The sequence below is a fragment of the Parus major genome, chromosome 6, assembly GCF_001522545.3.
Source record: "Parus major isolate Abel chromosome 6, Parus_major1.1, whole genome shotgun sequence".
NCBI lineage: Eukaryota > Metazoa > Chordata > Aves > Passeriformes > Paridae > Parus > Parus major.
The window spans coordinates 14,707,825-14,723,080 of NC_031775.1; the positions used below are offsets into that span (position 1 = coordinate 14,707,825).

General features: G+C 41.7%; 1 protein-coding gene across 1 annotated transcript; it reads left to right on the top strand.

The window, feature by feature from the left end:
- Positions 1 to 741: 741 nt before the first annotated feature.
- Positions 742 to 13,809, top strand: FAS (Fas cell surface death receptor). Its single transcript, XM_015633202.3, has 9 exons — positions 742 to 951; positions 7,099 to 7,246; positions 7,812 to 7,946; positions 9,915 to 10,023; positions 10,558 to 10,622; positions 10,984 to 11,061; positions 11,198 to 11,268; positions 11,759 to 11,783; positions 12,602 to 13,809. The coding sequence occupies exons 1-9, from the start codon at positions 748 to 750 to the stop codon at positions 13,015 to 13,017; spliced, it is 1,251 nt and encodes a 416-aa protein (XP_015488688.2). The 5' UTR covers positions 742 to 747; the 3' UTR covers positions 13,018 to 13,809.
- The last annotated feature ends 1,447 nt before the right edge of the window (positions 13,810 to 15,256 follow it).

Below are 15,256 nucleotides of genomic sequence, written 5' to 3' on the forward strand. Positions count from 1 at the left end.
AAATGCCAGGTCGATTGCAACCATGGTCCTCCCAGGGCAGTGGAATCATGTCAAAACCTGAAAGATCAAAACAGATATCGGCAACTAACGCCATCACGTCATTTCTAACTCTACAAAGGAGGCCAGACTACGAGCACTTCAAACCACTGAAAGCTTGTAGGAAAAACACAAGAAGTGACTGGAAACAGGTAGAAAATAGAAGTCACGGGTTTGAGCAACCCTTTCAACAAGACAGCAAAGGGCAGTACTGCCTGCTGCAGTGAGCTGAGCCTGCTCTGAGTGCCCGTTCCATTCTACCCATACGGGACTGCCTGCCCCAAGCCTGTCCTCGGCAGTACAACAAAAGCGGGAGTTTCTGCCCTCGGTGGGGAGGCAATTGCTCCGCCCAGCACCTGAAGCACAGGAACGGAACGCTTCATTCCCAGCACCAAGGCTGTTGGCTTGTCACCTCGGGGCCATGCCTGGCACCCAGGAGCTGCCGAGTGGGTAACCCCGCCACGCCCGGGACGCCCGAGTGGAAGCTCCGTGCCCTCGCTCGCTGTCACCGCGGGGCGCAAAGCACGGGGCTGTCCCGCCGGTGCCCGCGGCTCTCCCGGCGGCCGGAGCCGCTGCCCGGGGCCGCATCACCGCGCCCGGGCTCCCGCGGGGCAGCGGCGGCGCACCCGGGACCGCGCCTGGCCCGCCGGGCCTCAGCCCAGCCACGCCGTGCCGGGGCGGGCCGGGGGCGGGCCGGCCGTGTTTGCCAACATGGGAGGAGCCGCCGGGCCGGCCGCGGGACGGGGCACGGCCCGCCGGAAGGTGTCGGGCAGCGGCATGGGCACGGTGCAGGGCACTGGCGGCATGGGCACGGCGCGGGGCACTGGCGGCACGGCCCCGGTGCGGGACAGCGGCGGCATGGGCACGGTGCGGGACAGCGGCGGCGTGGCCCGGGGGCTCCTTCCCCTGCTCCTCGTAAGTGTCCGCCCGAGCGGGGCGGCGGGCGGGCGGCGGGACCGGCCCCGCCGGGGTAGCGGGGCCGGGCGGGGACCAGGAGCGCTGCCCGGTTGCTGCTCGCCAGCGATATTTCAGTCAATTCGTTAGGCGATGTTTTAAGTGGAAAAAACTCGCCTTGAAGTTCAGGCACTTCTGAAAAGTGCCGAGAGAAGTGCGTGTCGTGAAAAAGCGGACAGAAGGAAAGGGGGATGGATGCGGGGGGCTGTCGGATGGTGAGCTGTAGGTGGGGGACCCGGGACAGCTGGCACCGGCCCCGGGCCGCAGCCGCGGGCGGGACAGGGGAGTCCCCGCCGTGGCAGCCCGGCACGGGAGGCGCGGGACCTGCCCGGGCTAGAACCGGCTCGCTGGGAACCCTGCTCCATCTACACCACAGCGGGTCCCTAACACAGAGGGCTAGGGAAGCAACATAAAAGCAAATACCTGTGGGGGAGGAGTTTGAACCGCTGTGACAGCGACCAAGGAGTAGCTGGAGGAATAGTCCAAGCCTTGCGTCAGTGTGCAGCATTTACTGGAAGCAATAGGGCAGGGCCTTTCCTTCTTGCCTGCGCACAGAGTCCCTGCAGCTTCTGAGCTTCGCGTCTCGTGTCTCACTCTCATCACTAGTTACCTTCACAAAGGTCCATTTTGAACACCTGCCGTCAACAGGAGAAGTAAGGAAATGTGTCAGTGGCCAGCACAGGGTCTCCACTAGTACAGGTGCATTACGCCGAAGAGCTGCAGTGCCAGGAGGCTGCAGGGCAGCAAATCTAGGCACGTGTGGATGTCCCGGCTCAGGCTGCGCTCTGGCACAGCTGCCCGAGGCAGCCCTGCTCCCCGAGGCCGGGGCTGGGGAGGGGGCATGAGGCGGGTGGCAGTGAGCCCTGCTGTAGGGCAGAGCCAGCACCTGCCTGGAAGTGTGGATGCAGTACACACTGCTGCCCCAGCCCCGAATCTCCCGTTTCACAGACAACTCACCGGAGCTGACCTTCCAGTCTCTTCACAATGTGGTTTTACTGCTAACAAACACAATTTGTTTTGTGGTTTGTCAGGTTAAAGTTAAGCCTTAATGTATAAACCACTCAAATTGCAATCTGATTAACTGCATAACAGGTAGTAAATTATTTAAAGTATTTCAGAGAGCTCTATCCATGCCCCTGTACAAATCATCAAAGCGTGATTAAATACAAAGAAGGATTTTCATCTGCTGACGTGTGTATTACCTGTTCCTGTATAGGAGCAGCCAACTTGTGACAGAAATGTCAGTGTAGCTCAGTATGTTGGAACTATTCAGAATATAAAGATTAAAAATACTTTCATTTATAACAGTGCTTCAGAGAATATATAATTTCTGTTCTTATTTTCCAATTATTTCCAAATTTCAGTATACCTTAGAAAGACTGTATCATTCCTACATAATTTCTATTATTAAAAAGTTATTTGTTTTAATTACCATGTTATTTCACTACTTTTAAAATAGTAAACCTGGTAAGAGTTTGGGATGTTATTTGGTTAAACCAGAACATGAAAACAGTTTGTTGAATGAGACCTCAATTTGGTGAGGAACTCCACGCTGTACTCAAGTAAAAGAAGATTTAGGCATAGTCATGCAAAAATATAAATGGTCTATGAAGTTAGAAAACATCTGAGTTCTTTGTGTAGAAAAAGTTACAAAACTGTGTACCACTGAGAGGCACACTTGTCTCAGTTTAGAGAGAAATTTTAGGAGAAAACACTCTGGAATTAATGTTTCTCTAAAGAGAAGGGCTTCAATAATCCCTTTTTGCCAATAAGAAAAACTAATAGTAGGGGGTCAAGGTGAAAAAAAACCCTTATTAACAAAGCAAGATACCCCCAAGGCATGGGAAAGAAAAAAAAATTAAAGTTTATACCCCACACCCCCCACCTGGCTGCATGACCAGGAGGCACGGGGAAGGGAAGAAAAAAAATCCATGCTGCAGCTCAGGCAAAAAGTAGATAGGAACCTGTTGAGCTTGTGGTATTGGTGTGCTCCTCACAGCAGGCAAAACTGGTGGGTTTTAGTGTCCCTTCTTTTAGTGGTCTGGGTCTTTCCCACCACCCCTGTAGGCTCCCTGCTTTGCAAGCTGAAACAGTTCAAGTGGAAAAAAAAAGCAAAACAAAAAGAAACAACTGAAGGATCTCTGCTAGAGTCCAGGGGAAAAGGTGGGGAAAGATAAAGTTTCTTGCCTAAGCATGCAAGAATACAAATTGAAGAAAGGCAGCAAGCTAACAATCCGAGTTGCAGCCCAAAGCATGCCAGAGAGAGAGTTTGAACTGAGCCCAGGATTCCCAGGCTCCAGCCTCATCTCCTGGTTCTTCTTAAACCATTTTGGGGCATACAGCAGCCAATTAGGAAATAAAGTATCATCATAAAATCACCTCAAGACAACACTCTAAAGGAACAGGCCAGAGAGTGAACTGCTACGTAAATATTTTTTAATTATGATACAACTACAGAGCAGGCAGTTTTCTGGAAGTTCAGAAGACATACCTTTGAAAACAGGGCTCCTACATTACTGCATTGACCTTTCTTCTTCATATAATAGAAATCTAATTCACACATTTACATGTACATGCATAAACAGCCGTAAAATGATGGGATGACCCAAGACTCAAGTGAAAAGTGCAAGGGCCCCGATTCCGGAAACATGTCTGTGCATGTTTCCACAGTAACCACCTTTATATTTGCAGGAACTCACTGAACGAAGAGAAAGTCATAAGAAAACCATTTTGTGTTACAGACTGAGAAGGGGGAGAGTTGCTGTATTTCTGTCTGCCAAGCTCTAATTCATGCTTAGCCTCAACAAAGTGAGGTGAGAGCTGTTAATACCACTCCCAGCCCTCCAAATAGTGTAGTATTTACTAGGTGCTCATTACCACAGTGCTTCTAAAAAGTAAAACCCAACAAAATAACCAATCATACAACTCCCAACCCCAATATGTTGTTGCAATGTGAGTCAGCTGAGATATGAAAGGGTGGTGAATTGAATTAGGACAGTGAGTGTTTTAAGGTGCTGGACAGTCTGAGGCTATTTGCTGTCACAGACACGAAACACACACATTTCCCTTGGAATTTGAGAAGCTCAGGATGCTTCTAGTTGTGGGGAAATACCAACTCTCATTGTTGGGCTTTAAAAAATGGAGTTGGATTCTTTTTTTTCTTTCTATAAAAGATTTTAAAATATGAAATAATATTTTTAGAGCTTATTTTAGTGCTAACTATGAGATTCAGCCTTGGTGGGAGAAAAAAAAAAAGTTGGAGGAAAAATGATACTGGAGGTTTTGGAAGCAGAAATTTCTTGTCATAGTGAAAGAATTGGAGTAGAGAAGCCTTTTTAAATTACTCTTTGAGTGAAATTACTCTTTGAAAAGGCCATCCTGACAGAGTTAACACAAGGGAGAATTATTACAGAGAAAAGCATACTGAAATGGAGCTAGTTCTAGCAACCCAACTTCCACGAGGCAAAAAAAAACCAAGAAAAATCCCCTCTCCTCCTTTTTTAACACTTAGAAAGCCCCTGATGATGCACCTTGGTCCATGTAACAAATCTGGACTGGAAAAGAAGGGCACATTCTGTGGCCATCAGTTTTCTCATTCATCAACATTTATAGATTAGAAATGGGAGAAGTGGCTTGCTAAAGTAAAATGTATTATAAATATAACAACAGAAAAGAGAGAATTTTTTTTCTCAGGGTTAACATTGTAAAGTTTTAAAAAGTCCTGCATGCAAATAACATGTTCACACACTTCCAAAGCTGAGATTACATTTCTAGAAGATGTATCTTGCAGAAACTTTTCAGTTGAAATAGATTGACATGTTATGAAGAATACCTTGATAGAGGTATTCTTCTATATATAACTGGAGGCCTGAGAATCCCAAAATGACACAAGTATTCAAAGACATTGAAGTTCTTGTCACTGTGTCCTGGAAATGCAGATGAAAACAGGTTTCATAAGTGTCCCTAGAAAATACCTGTTGGTGAAAGCATTTTGGAGGACTCTCTTGGAATGAAGGAGAGGGAGCAGGTAGAAAACTCTTTTCATTTTCTGGGCAATGAAAATGCAGAGAAACCAGAAAATTTGGGCTCATATGATAATTTATATGGGCCCTGCTAGGGGCAAATGTCCCCAGCTGATTGATCTTGTTCCCATTAGCTGCTTAGTGCAATCTAAGCCTTCAGTTTAGATACAAAAACTATTTTCTTTTTAAGTTGAGAAAGTTAAAAGAGTCTCTGTGAGTCATTTTAGGCTGAAAACATAAAACCACTGTTTGAGTGTACACGTCATGAAAAAGCACCTATCATCCCTGCCTGTATAAAAGCCCCTAAACTGCTTCCTTTCCAATATTAGTGTTTATTGCTCAGTGACAACAGAAAAAGCAACTGAGGTGTGTACAGGAAGCTAAATAACTACTGACTCTTTTCTGATTCGTTTTTCTTTTTTCCTATAAGACACACACATAAATAACAAATGGATTGCTTTTAAGAGGGTACAAATCCAGGAGGAAAAAAAAAAGTTCGAAAAAATTAGGGTGTTGCTTTGAAAAAAAGTCTTCACAGTTTTATTATTATTCCTCCTACAGGAAGATGTTGTAAGCCATCCCTGCAAGCAGAACCAATGTAGGTATTTGATGCTGCTTAAGTGTCAATTTCTGAGAAGTGACCCCCACTTCTTGTAAGTGTACCAGGAAGTTCATCTCTGTGCAGGAGCAGAGGGCATCCATCTAAAAATGTTCTGTTTCTGTAGCCCCTCATACCAGCATAGCTCGTTTGTATAAAAGCATTAACAAGAGGCAGAGCTTTGTTCATCTGAGGGAACACATGTCTCTGCACACATGATGTTTGCAGGCATTTGGTAAAATCAGCAAAATTTTACTGGTATTAGTAATTTAGAAATCCGTTTCCTTCTTTGATTATATACTATTTTCTGCAACACTCTCTGGACATTTCCTTTATACTTCTTTAGGAAAAACCAAACCAGACTGGTTGTACATCCCTGACTATATTTTAGTAATTATTTTTTAATTGGACTTTCTAATCAGTATTTAGTGAGACAGTTCTCCTAGGCAAAAGGAAAACAAATCACACTAATTTGACACATCCATTTGAAAGCTTCTGTGGAGACTTTAATTTTTAACATCATTACACTGGGATTCAGAGGAAAGCACCTTGAAAGCTGTGGCAGCAAAGGCAGAGAGAGCACCAAACAGGGGAAGTGATGGGCTGAGCACCCATACCCAGAGTTCCTCTGGTGCTAATTATGCTCTTCCAGCTGCTGGAGCTTCACCTCCAGGTGCAAAGAAAGGCCTTCTGAATTTCAGTCCAGTAACTAATATTATTCACATTTTAAACAGATAGATGCTAATAAAATAAAATTAAATTCTTTTCACCTTCTCACTTTTGAATAGAGGATCAAAAGAAGTGGCTACCTGTAGAACACAATGGTCTTATTGATTACATCAGTTAGTTAGCAACAGATAACACTTCCTTCACTTCAGAGCCAGTTTGATATCCAAAATGATTTTTCAGTAGTTTAACATAAAGAGTTTTTTGCATCTGACTGAAATTATGGTCAGCATCCATAGCTCCATTATATGGACATCTCATATTTAGAATGTGCAGAGTAAATATAGAATTCTACAGAAAATATTGCTGAGACGAAGGCAAACGATACCATATCTATCCTTATCTTTCTTCCTCCTTCTTCCAAATTAATTAAAAGAACATGGTTTGGGCTCTGGTTCTTTATTATGAGCATGAAAAGAGGCAGGGCAGGGACTACTAGTAGAGCTCTGCTGCTCAATGACAGAAATAAAAACAAACAAACAACCCCAAGCACTATGCAATTTAACTTGACAGTGCAAAAAATTGAAATTAATGGATCTGTTGTAAATTAATTTGAAAGGAGAGCGTCTGTAGTGGTAGGGTTCATGGCTTTCATATGGGCCTTCATTGTCCATTAAATCTAAAGTAATGAACAGGTTTAGTAAGTGAATGAATATCAATATGTTTAGTTATAGAGTAACACTATTAATGTGACTCTGCTAGTACTAAAACACACCTACAGTCCTAAACAGTATCTTTGTCTAATTTTCTGTTCTCACCTAGGTGGCTGTCTTAATTATTGAAACACAGTGCAAAAATGATACTGAAGCTCTAATAACATACAACAGGAAGATAATTTCCAGGAGGGAAGTTAAGTGCAACAAGGATGAATACCCTTTAGATACTCAGTGTTGCAAGAAATGTAAAAGTGGTGAGTATGATTGTAAGATTGTGTTGAGAAGTCATTAACAGCAGACACCACAGTGTGCACAATTCATTTGTGCTGGGATACTGAAGTGGCATGAGGTGGTTTCCTGGATGTAGTGCTTTATTCCAGCTGTATCTTTTTTGTTACAGACATAAGCCACTTCAAAGATACTTCTTGAGCTCAGTGCACCAAAAACTTCTCACTACAGAGAGTGGTTCTCTCATAAGATGCTCATTAGAAAAGAGGCAGGCATTAACATACATGTATCTGAAAGAGATTGAAAAAGTGAAAACACATGCTTTTGCCTACTAGATTCCATACATTCATGGGTTTTCCGATTTTTCATGTTTTGCTTGTTTGGCGTGTTGTCCTTCAGTATTAAATTGGAGGAAGAGTGAGGATAATCAAATGTTATGCATACTACATTCCTGAAATGCATCTACACATGCACAAAGAATATACATTCCATATTTAGAATCAAAAAGTATTAGGGATTAAAAATGAAATTCCAATGTTAGTCTTAGAGCTGGTGGCTTCTCTCTAAACTGTTGGTTTTCTGTCTCTACAGGTTTTGTTAAAAATGTCTCCTGCCCAACAGATACTATCAAACACTGTGTTCCATGTGAGAAAGGAAAGGAATTCATGAATCACCCCAACGACTTGGACAAATGTTGGAGATGCAAATTGTGTGACAGCAAATTTGGTATGTCTATAGAAATGCAATGGTAGCAATGACTCCTCTTTTGTACGGGATTTCACTGAAAAGTCTCCACAATACCTTAATCATGGTTAGCATGTAGATTCAAAACTTTTAGTGGTAGAACATGAATGACTTTGTGAGAAAGTAATAGGTTTATCCTCCAGTTCCCTTTCATCAAGCACAAAGTAGGAAGAAAAATAGTTGTTCTATTGTTTCTCCTTACACTGCCTTTGCTTAGCCAAAGCCCTTGCAAAGCAGACGCTGTACAAACTGGTTAGAGTCAAGGAAGGCAAGTTCTCCCTCTTCTTCACCATCTGTTTAAAAGAGGGGTGCGAGAATTAATGATGATGGTTTCTTTTGTAGTCTTTCATGTAATTAATAATATTATTTAAAATTGATTGTTATCCTTTGAAATGCTCAAGAGGATGTGTGGGATTTATGTGTAAGACTAAGGCAAGATCTGCTGCGGCAGTCCAGTGGCCCACCTACCCCAGTATTCTACATTCAGCAGTGGAGGAAAGAGATGCTGTTTTGAGATAACAAAAACAAATCTGTCTGCTTTCTGTGGTCTGTTCCCTGCAGTCTGTCAGCATCCACACCTCTGGGAAAGAACATTAGAAGATACAATAGATCAGTATCTATTTATGTCTATATGTCTTTATGTATGTCTATATAAATATGTCTATTTATGAGTCCTTTGTTCGTGAACCTGCTGGGTGACAGCAGAAATTCAGTACCCATTGCATAAATACCCATCACAGATTTTGTTGGGTTTTTTTTTAAATCCATCAGACTTATCTCCTGTCAGTTTCACCAGGCATCCTGTAGATCTGCTCTGCTTGGATTTAGGGAATGATAGTTCTTTATTCCACATACCCAAAATCAAGTGAATGGAGAGACAGTTCTCAATTCCAGTGTGGTTGTACACAGACCACCTGTTGGGTTTTCAATCTCTAGTCCTGTCCCCTTCCTTTAGGACCTCAATATGGATAGAAAACTTTCCTCTCATTTGCTACTATAATAAGAATTTTGCATGGATGATGAAATTGGTAAGAGTGAAATAATTCAGTATTTTGTACAGTATCACAATTATTTAAACTGAAGGGAGGAAAAGGGTAATGGGATGGCTAGTCACAATATTCCACGGACAATAATGAAGTTAAAGAGAAGTCAGTAGACTGGCAATAGGCAAGAGGAAAATTACCACTGAAGTTCCATGTGAACCATTTTTATGATCATTCATGTTTGTTATTTCTGTGAGTTACTTCAGCACTGGTTTCATAGTAGAGATTCATCAAATTGTGAAACATAAAGTAGTTTCAAATTACAGCAGGGCACTGAATATAGTAATTCAAAAATTTGTTCTATTTTTATATGTCTATGAAAATAGCTTTCATAGTAGGTAGATACAGTAATTTTTAATTCAGAAGTACTTTTTTCACAGATGGAGATAGCATTATCGTATAAACTGAGGATAGGAGAAAATTAATAATTTGGTTTGATTCTTAAGAAGAGTACTTAAAATGGACATGTTAGCCAAAAAAGAGAGTGGAATTCCTCATTATGGGAGGTCTTCAAGAAAAGGTAAAAACTTGCTGTCTGTCAGGGAGTGCAAGAACCCATCTCCATTATCAAATGGGGAGATTGGCTGTGTGATCTCAGTCTCCTTCTGGCTTTACACTTCTGAATGGGGAAGAGAAGTTGGGAATTGGCTGTGCTGAATGAGTCCTCTTCTGGTGAGAGCAGTATTGTGTGATGAGTTTTCTGAGCTCTCCTCCAGCAGGGGTCTCTCTGACAGCTCTGTATTCCCAGCACTCCATCAGCCCACAGCTCCTTAGAAAATCTCTCTGTGTGTATTATAAAGTTAAGCCTCACCAGCAGAGGTGGAGCTAGCAGCAAGTCTGAGGACAAGACTTTGTGGGCAGAAGCCTACATTTTCAAACTAATACACTTTAAGAAAACTATTTTTAGGTTTGGAGGTTGTAAAGAACTGTACCCCAGAAGAGGACACGCAGTGTGCCTGTGCACAGAACTATTTTTGCAGTCCTGTAGGATGTGACAGTTGCATGCAATGTACCATGTAAGTTTATGCCTTCATCACTACATATGAAATTGTTAATATGTAATCACATTTTTTTCCAGCTGGTTTCAAGACAGAAGCTAAGGTAATCTATGATCTCAGGGAAATCATACTAATTTTCCTTTGCACCTGAGCTGACTGAGTTCAATGAACTCAATTTAAAGCCATGAAGACTTTCCAAAGGCATGCAAAAAAACTTGCATATCCAATTTGGAAAGTATGCTTTCCAAAAAGTGTAATAAAGTATCTGATAATAAAGATACTGTTTTATTTACTGTAATAAAGTATCTGTTATCTTTGTGTGATCTACTGTTAATTTCATACCTTCCCCCACTGCCACAAATTTCCATGCCATTTTCATACCTATTAAATTCCAAACCCCAAGATCAGGGGTTTGGAATATGAAACCAGCACATTTATCCGGAAAATATGAAATATTTTGCTGGTAAAACTTCTTAGAAGATTTTGATTTGCTCTCTTAACAGCTTAAGAGAGAACAAATCCCCTAATAATTTGTGTTCATATTTTCTGCAGATGTGAAAGCGGTGTAATTGAGAAACAATGTACTTCAACTTCAGACACTGTATGCGGAACAAAAGGTACCATTTTAAAATGTAGCAAGGTCCATCACATGCTGTATTTTGAGAGGCAATTGTCCTGTTCTACATGCTGGCCATAGTGATTCCTGACAGCTCAGTCAGTTTTTTCAGTCCAATTCTACTGGGCCCTGTGCTGACCTGCAGAGTATGATTTTCCCTTGATCACTGTGCAGGTGTAGCAGCTATTACTCCTTTTTAGGGGCAGCTCACAATTGGTATGTCTTTAACATATTTGGCTTTTGTCATTAGGAAACAACAGGAGAGCTTTTAAAATCTGACACAGTCTTGTTTAAAATTTGGTGTGCTGCTGTATTTCATTTATTGAGTTAACTTTCATGTAAATTTTCCATTGTTCCAACAGAACCAGAAACCCTGTGGTGGGTCATTGCTTTGGTAGCTTCTGTAGCACTGCTAGCAATAGTTGGAGCAATATGGTGGTGTAAGTGATTCCCTACTTATTCCTCTTATACTCTGAATGAGACATTCAGATACTTATTCAAATACAATTTTATATTCTTGGAGTCCAAAGGAGAGATATCCTGCCCTGGATTTTAAAAATTTTTTTTTTTTTTCAGGCAAGAGGAAACATAAGGGTCTTACAATCAATGAGCACCTCAATAACGGAGTTTACAAACCAGAGCCTTACGTAAGTATTGTTGGCTTTGATTGTAAAAAACTCAGCTTTATGCAAAGAACTTTTTTCCATTTAAATTGCACTGGGTCTCTCCAAACATTTGTGTGCTTCTCTTCTATGACATGAATGAAGTAAATCTCACCACAGGGAATCTTTTGGGAGAAGTAAGAGAAACTCTGTGTTACTTCTTCTGGATTGCTGGAATGCTTCCTAAGTCACATACCCATGATCAAAACTTCATAAATCATCAGGCCTCCACCAACGCAGGATATTCCTGTCCCTTTGCATAATTTTAAGCAGTATCAATTGTGAGGTGACTCCCCAAACTTACCCAGGTCAGAAGAGGTCTGTCTGGTCTGACTCTATCACTCATAAAACAGGAATCATGGAGAAAACTAAAATAAAACTAAAGTATCATGGAATGTATTTATTGTCTTATATATCCTTGTAAGCTTGTTTCTACTTACTTCTCTCTTACTTTTTTGTTTTGTTTTGTTTTCAGGAGAGTGTACTTCTCATAGACACAGGTAAGAGACAAGTAATTTCTCAAAATTCAGTAGAAAGAAAAAACAGATACAGAGATATAGAAGTCCTAAACTAAAAAAAAAAAAAAAGAGTATTTTTGTGTAGGCTTTACCACTGTCCAGACCTGTCATTCCAGCACAAAAGTGAACACTTACTAAAGAAGTGCCAGTTTATATAGTGCCATCAAGGCACTTAGTGGCATCATAGAAGTCTTGCCTCAGGAGGAATTTTTGGTGTATAGGGAGCAATTACTCATTGTCTACAAGTGAATTTCAGTTCTGCATATAGTACTGACACTAGGGAACATAAAACAGTGTCTCTATAACCATGGATAAATATAATAAGGGAAGGAGCAGTCCCACATTGGGATTGAGGATTCACAAACCTATATTATGTTCAGGGGCAGATCCATAGGAGTGATACACAACAGGAAAGCTCCAAGACTGTGCAGAGAAGTGCATCACAACATCACAACAGAAGACCTGTCCTGTTTCAGGACCTCTGCCAACGCTGTTTTGAGAAAATCGTGAGAGGTGACCACACTTCAATGATAGGTTATAGAGAGAACTGATACTCTGTTTTACATGGTAGAAAAAAATATGGATGCAAGCCTAAATCCTTGAAATACATAGCATTTGGCAGGAACATGTAAAAATAGACCTGCCATGTATTGTAAAAAATCACACATAAACCATACCGAGTCACGGATACATGAAACTTAAATCTGGTTTGGATAGGAGAAGTATCAAATCTGAGTGCAGGTGATAAAAGCCAGTAAGATACAAGTGCCAGGTACATTCATTTTCTTTCACACCCCTAGATGCTGACCTGAGCAACCACATTCCTGGTATTGTGGCAGAGATGACACTTGCAGAAGTCAAGAAATTTGTTCGCCACAACAATGTATCGGAACCTGTCATAGACCAAAGCATTCAGGATTGTCATGGTGATACATCTGAACAGAAGATTAGGCTGTTTCGAGACTGGTACCAAAGTCATGGGATGAAGGGAGCCTATGGAACCCTAATAAGCAGCCTGAGAGAGTTAAAAATGTGTGCTGCAGCTGATAAAATTGAGGAAAAACTAAAGGCAGCTATTTCCAGCTCCCAGGATGGGGGACGGTCTTATAATCCTGACACAGAGCAAAGCAAAACTTGCACTCTAGAGGGTAGAAATTCTTACAATGATAGTGCTGAGCTAAGTAAAGCCTATACTGGTAGTTTGGAAGAGACCTAGAGCAGAATAATTTGAAAATTATTTCTGAATTAGTATTTTTCTAATATAAATAAAAGAGCTTTAAAATGGCATTTTCACTGGCAGTTCTGGTTGAGCTCAAGTAAATTATTATATGCCAAAGGAATAATTACAAATTTTGTAGCAATATCTTTCCTTTAAAAAAAGTTTAGCCTTATTTGGTTGTTAAGGCCTGGAAGAAGTATTATGACTTGTTTACTAAAAGGTGCAATATAAGACTCCAGCCAGAGGATTCATTACGAGAGGAAAAAAGTCATTATTTGAAGAAAAGGTATGGTTTAAATGCATGGTCCTGCATTATTTAATCAATGTAAGGTTTTGCTTACATTAAAAATGCAGGATGTTCCTGTTTTTTGAAGTGAAAACTCTGGTATTATGAGTCTAGAAAGTGTACCAGGAAGAATACTTGAAAAAAAAGTTACTTGCCTTATATATGATTGAGATATAGGTGTTGCTGTGTAGATTCTACTCTGCTGCAAATACAATTTCTTTCATAAAAGCACTTCTGTGTGTATATGGAGTTTTGTATATGTGTTCAAGTTTTCCGTACAGAAAGCTCACAGTTCTAGGTAAAAATTATTATTTCTATTGTTCTCAGCAATGTTTGTAAGCCTCTTCTAATGTTAGAACCCTTCAAAGAAATAGGAGCTGAAGGGTTAGCAGCACAACAGAACCATCATTTCTGGAAGGCAACCTTTGGAGTGCATGAAGCTTTTCTAATGCAGAAACTGATGCAATGAAAACAATTTTTTTATTAAAAAAATATCTGCATAATACATGACTTCTGTCTTTCTTATTGTGAAGTCTATAGATGTCCTGTTCAGGTTTGCTTTCAGTCAGGTTAGCAGATCAGAATAAAGGAGATGATTCTCATGAAAAAACACCTTACCTTTCTTCTATCACAAAGAGCAGAGGAATCAGGTCCCCAGATTCAAAGGGCCAGTACGGTGCTGGCAGCCTTGCTGTGAGGTCTTTCTCTCTCACTCATTTGTGCAAATCTCACAAAGTCTTTCTTACAACAGAAGGGGAGACTTTGCTGGAAAGGTTTGATTTTTCCAGGTTACACAGTAAGAAAGATGACTTTCTTTGGCTCTGCCATCAGTTTCCTAGAGAAAATCTGCAGCCAGTATCAGAACTCAGCCAAAACAGGAAGAGACCTACCTGGGCTTGGTGTAACCTGCCTGCCAGTGTGTGGGGTGGGGTCCTATGGCTGCCACCTGACCACAGGGCCTGGAAGGGGCAAGGTAGAACTGGCCCCAGGGTGCCAGAGGCTGGCAGTTGACCCTGACAATGCTGGGAGCCATGTGGAGCTCCTCCAAAATGCCACATAACTGGAAGTGAGGTACCTAGGAAGGCAGTCCGTGGCCTTTGGAAACAGCTAAAATCTGTGTATGGTATCAGGTAGGAGTCTGAAAGGAAAGGCAGGACGTAGCTTTGGACTCTGTTCATAGGCTTGACCTAGTAAAGGTCTCAATGACACAGAGCACATTCTGCCCAGGCCCAGTTTATGTTGTGCAGTTCTTAAGCACCATCCATGCTAAGCACTCAGAAAAACCTTCCACCCCACTTCGGAGCCTCTAATCTAGCTGCATTTTCTAAGTGTCTAATCCACTACTATGTTGCCAAAATCCCCACACTGTGCTGCTTTTGGAAGGAAAACCTTCAGACTGCTGCAGTCAGACAGTTTAATAGCCACAGGCCAAATTGTGCACCTATGGACTAACACCTGGAATTGTATAAATGGCCTGTGTCTGTGCTATCTGTGCACAGCTCTGACACACCAGGTTCCACATAGGTATAAAAATGTGCTTTTCAGAATAAACTGTCTGCCTTTCAGAAAAGCAGCACAGCAGTGGTGCTGGCTGTGCCATCTTTTATAGGAGGCAGTTGTGTAGAAGCACAGCTAAGGCAGGAAGGAAGGAGAGCTTCATGCTCACAAGCCTTGGTAGATTGACTGCTCCCTATTCTATCTCCCATCCAGGAAGGCATGAATGTAGCTTAAAACTGTATTGGCAGATGTTTGACCTCAACTTTTTCTTCCCTTGGCTTCTGGCTTTGTCTCTCCAAGTGAAGCATCTGACCAGCAGATATGAAGGTAGTCCACCTCCCAGGATTTCAGTGGAGCAGGACTGTAACCAATCTGAACTACGCTGATCTCAAAAGGGAGCCACCAAACCTCATAAATTTCTGACAGTGAAATAAAACTATAATTTTTTCTTTC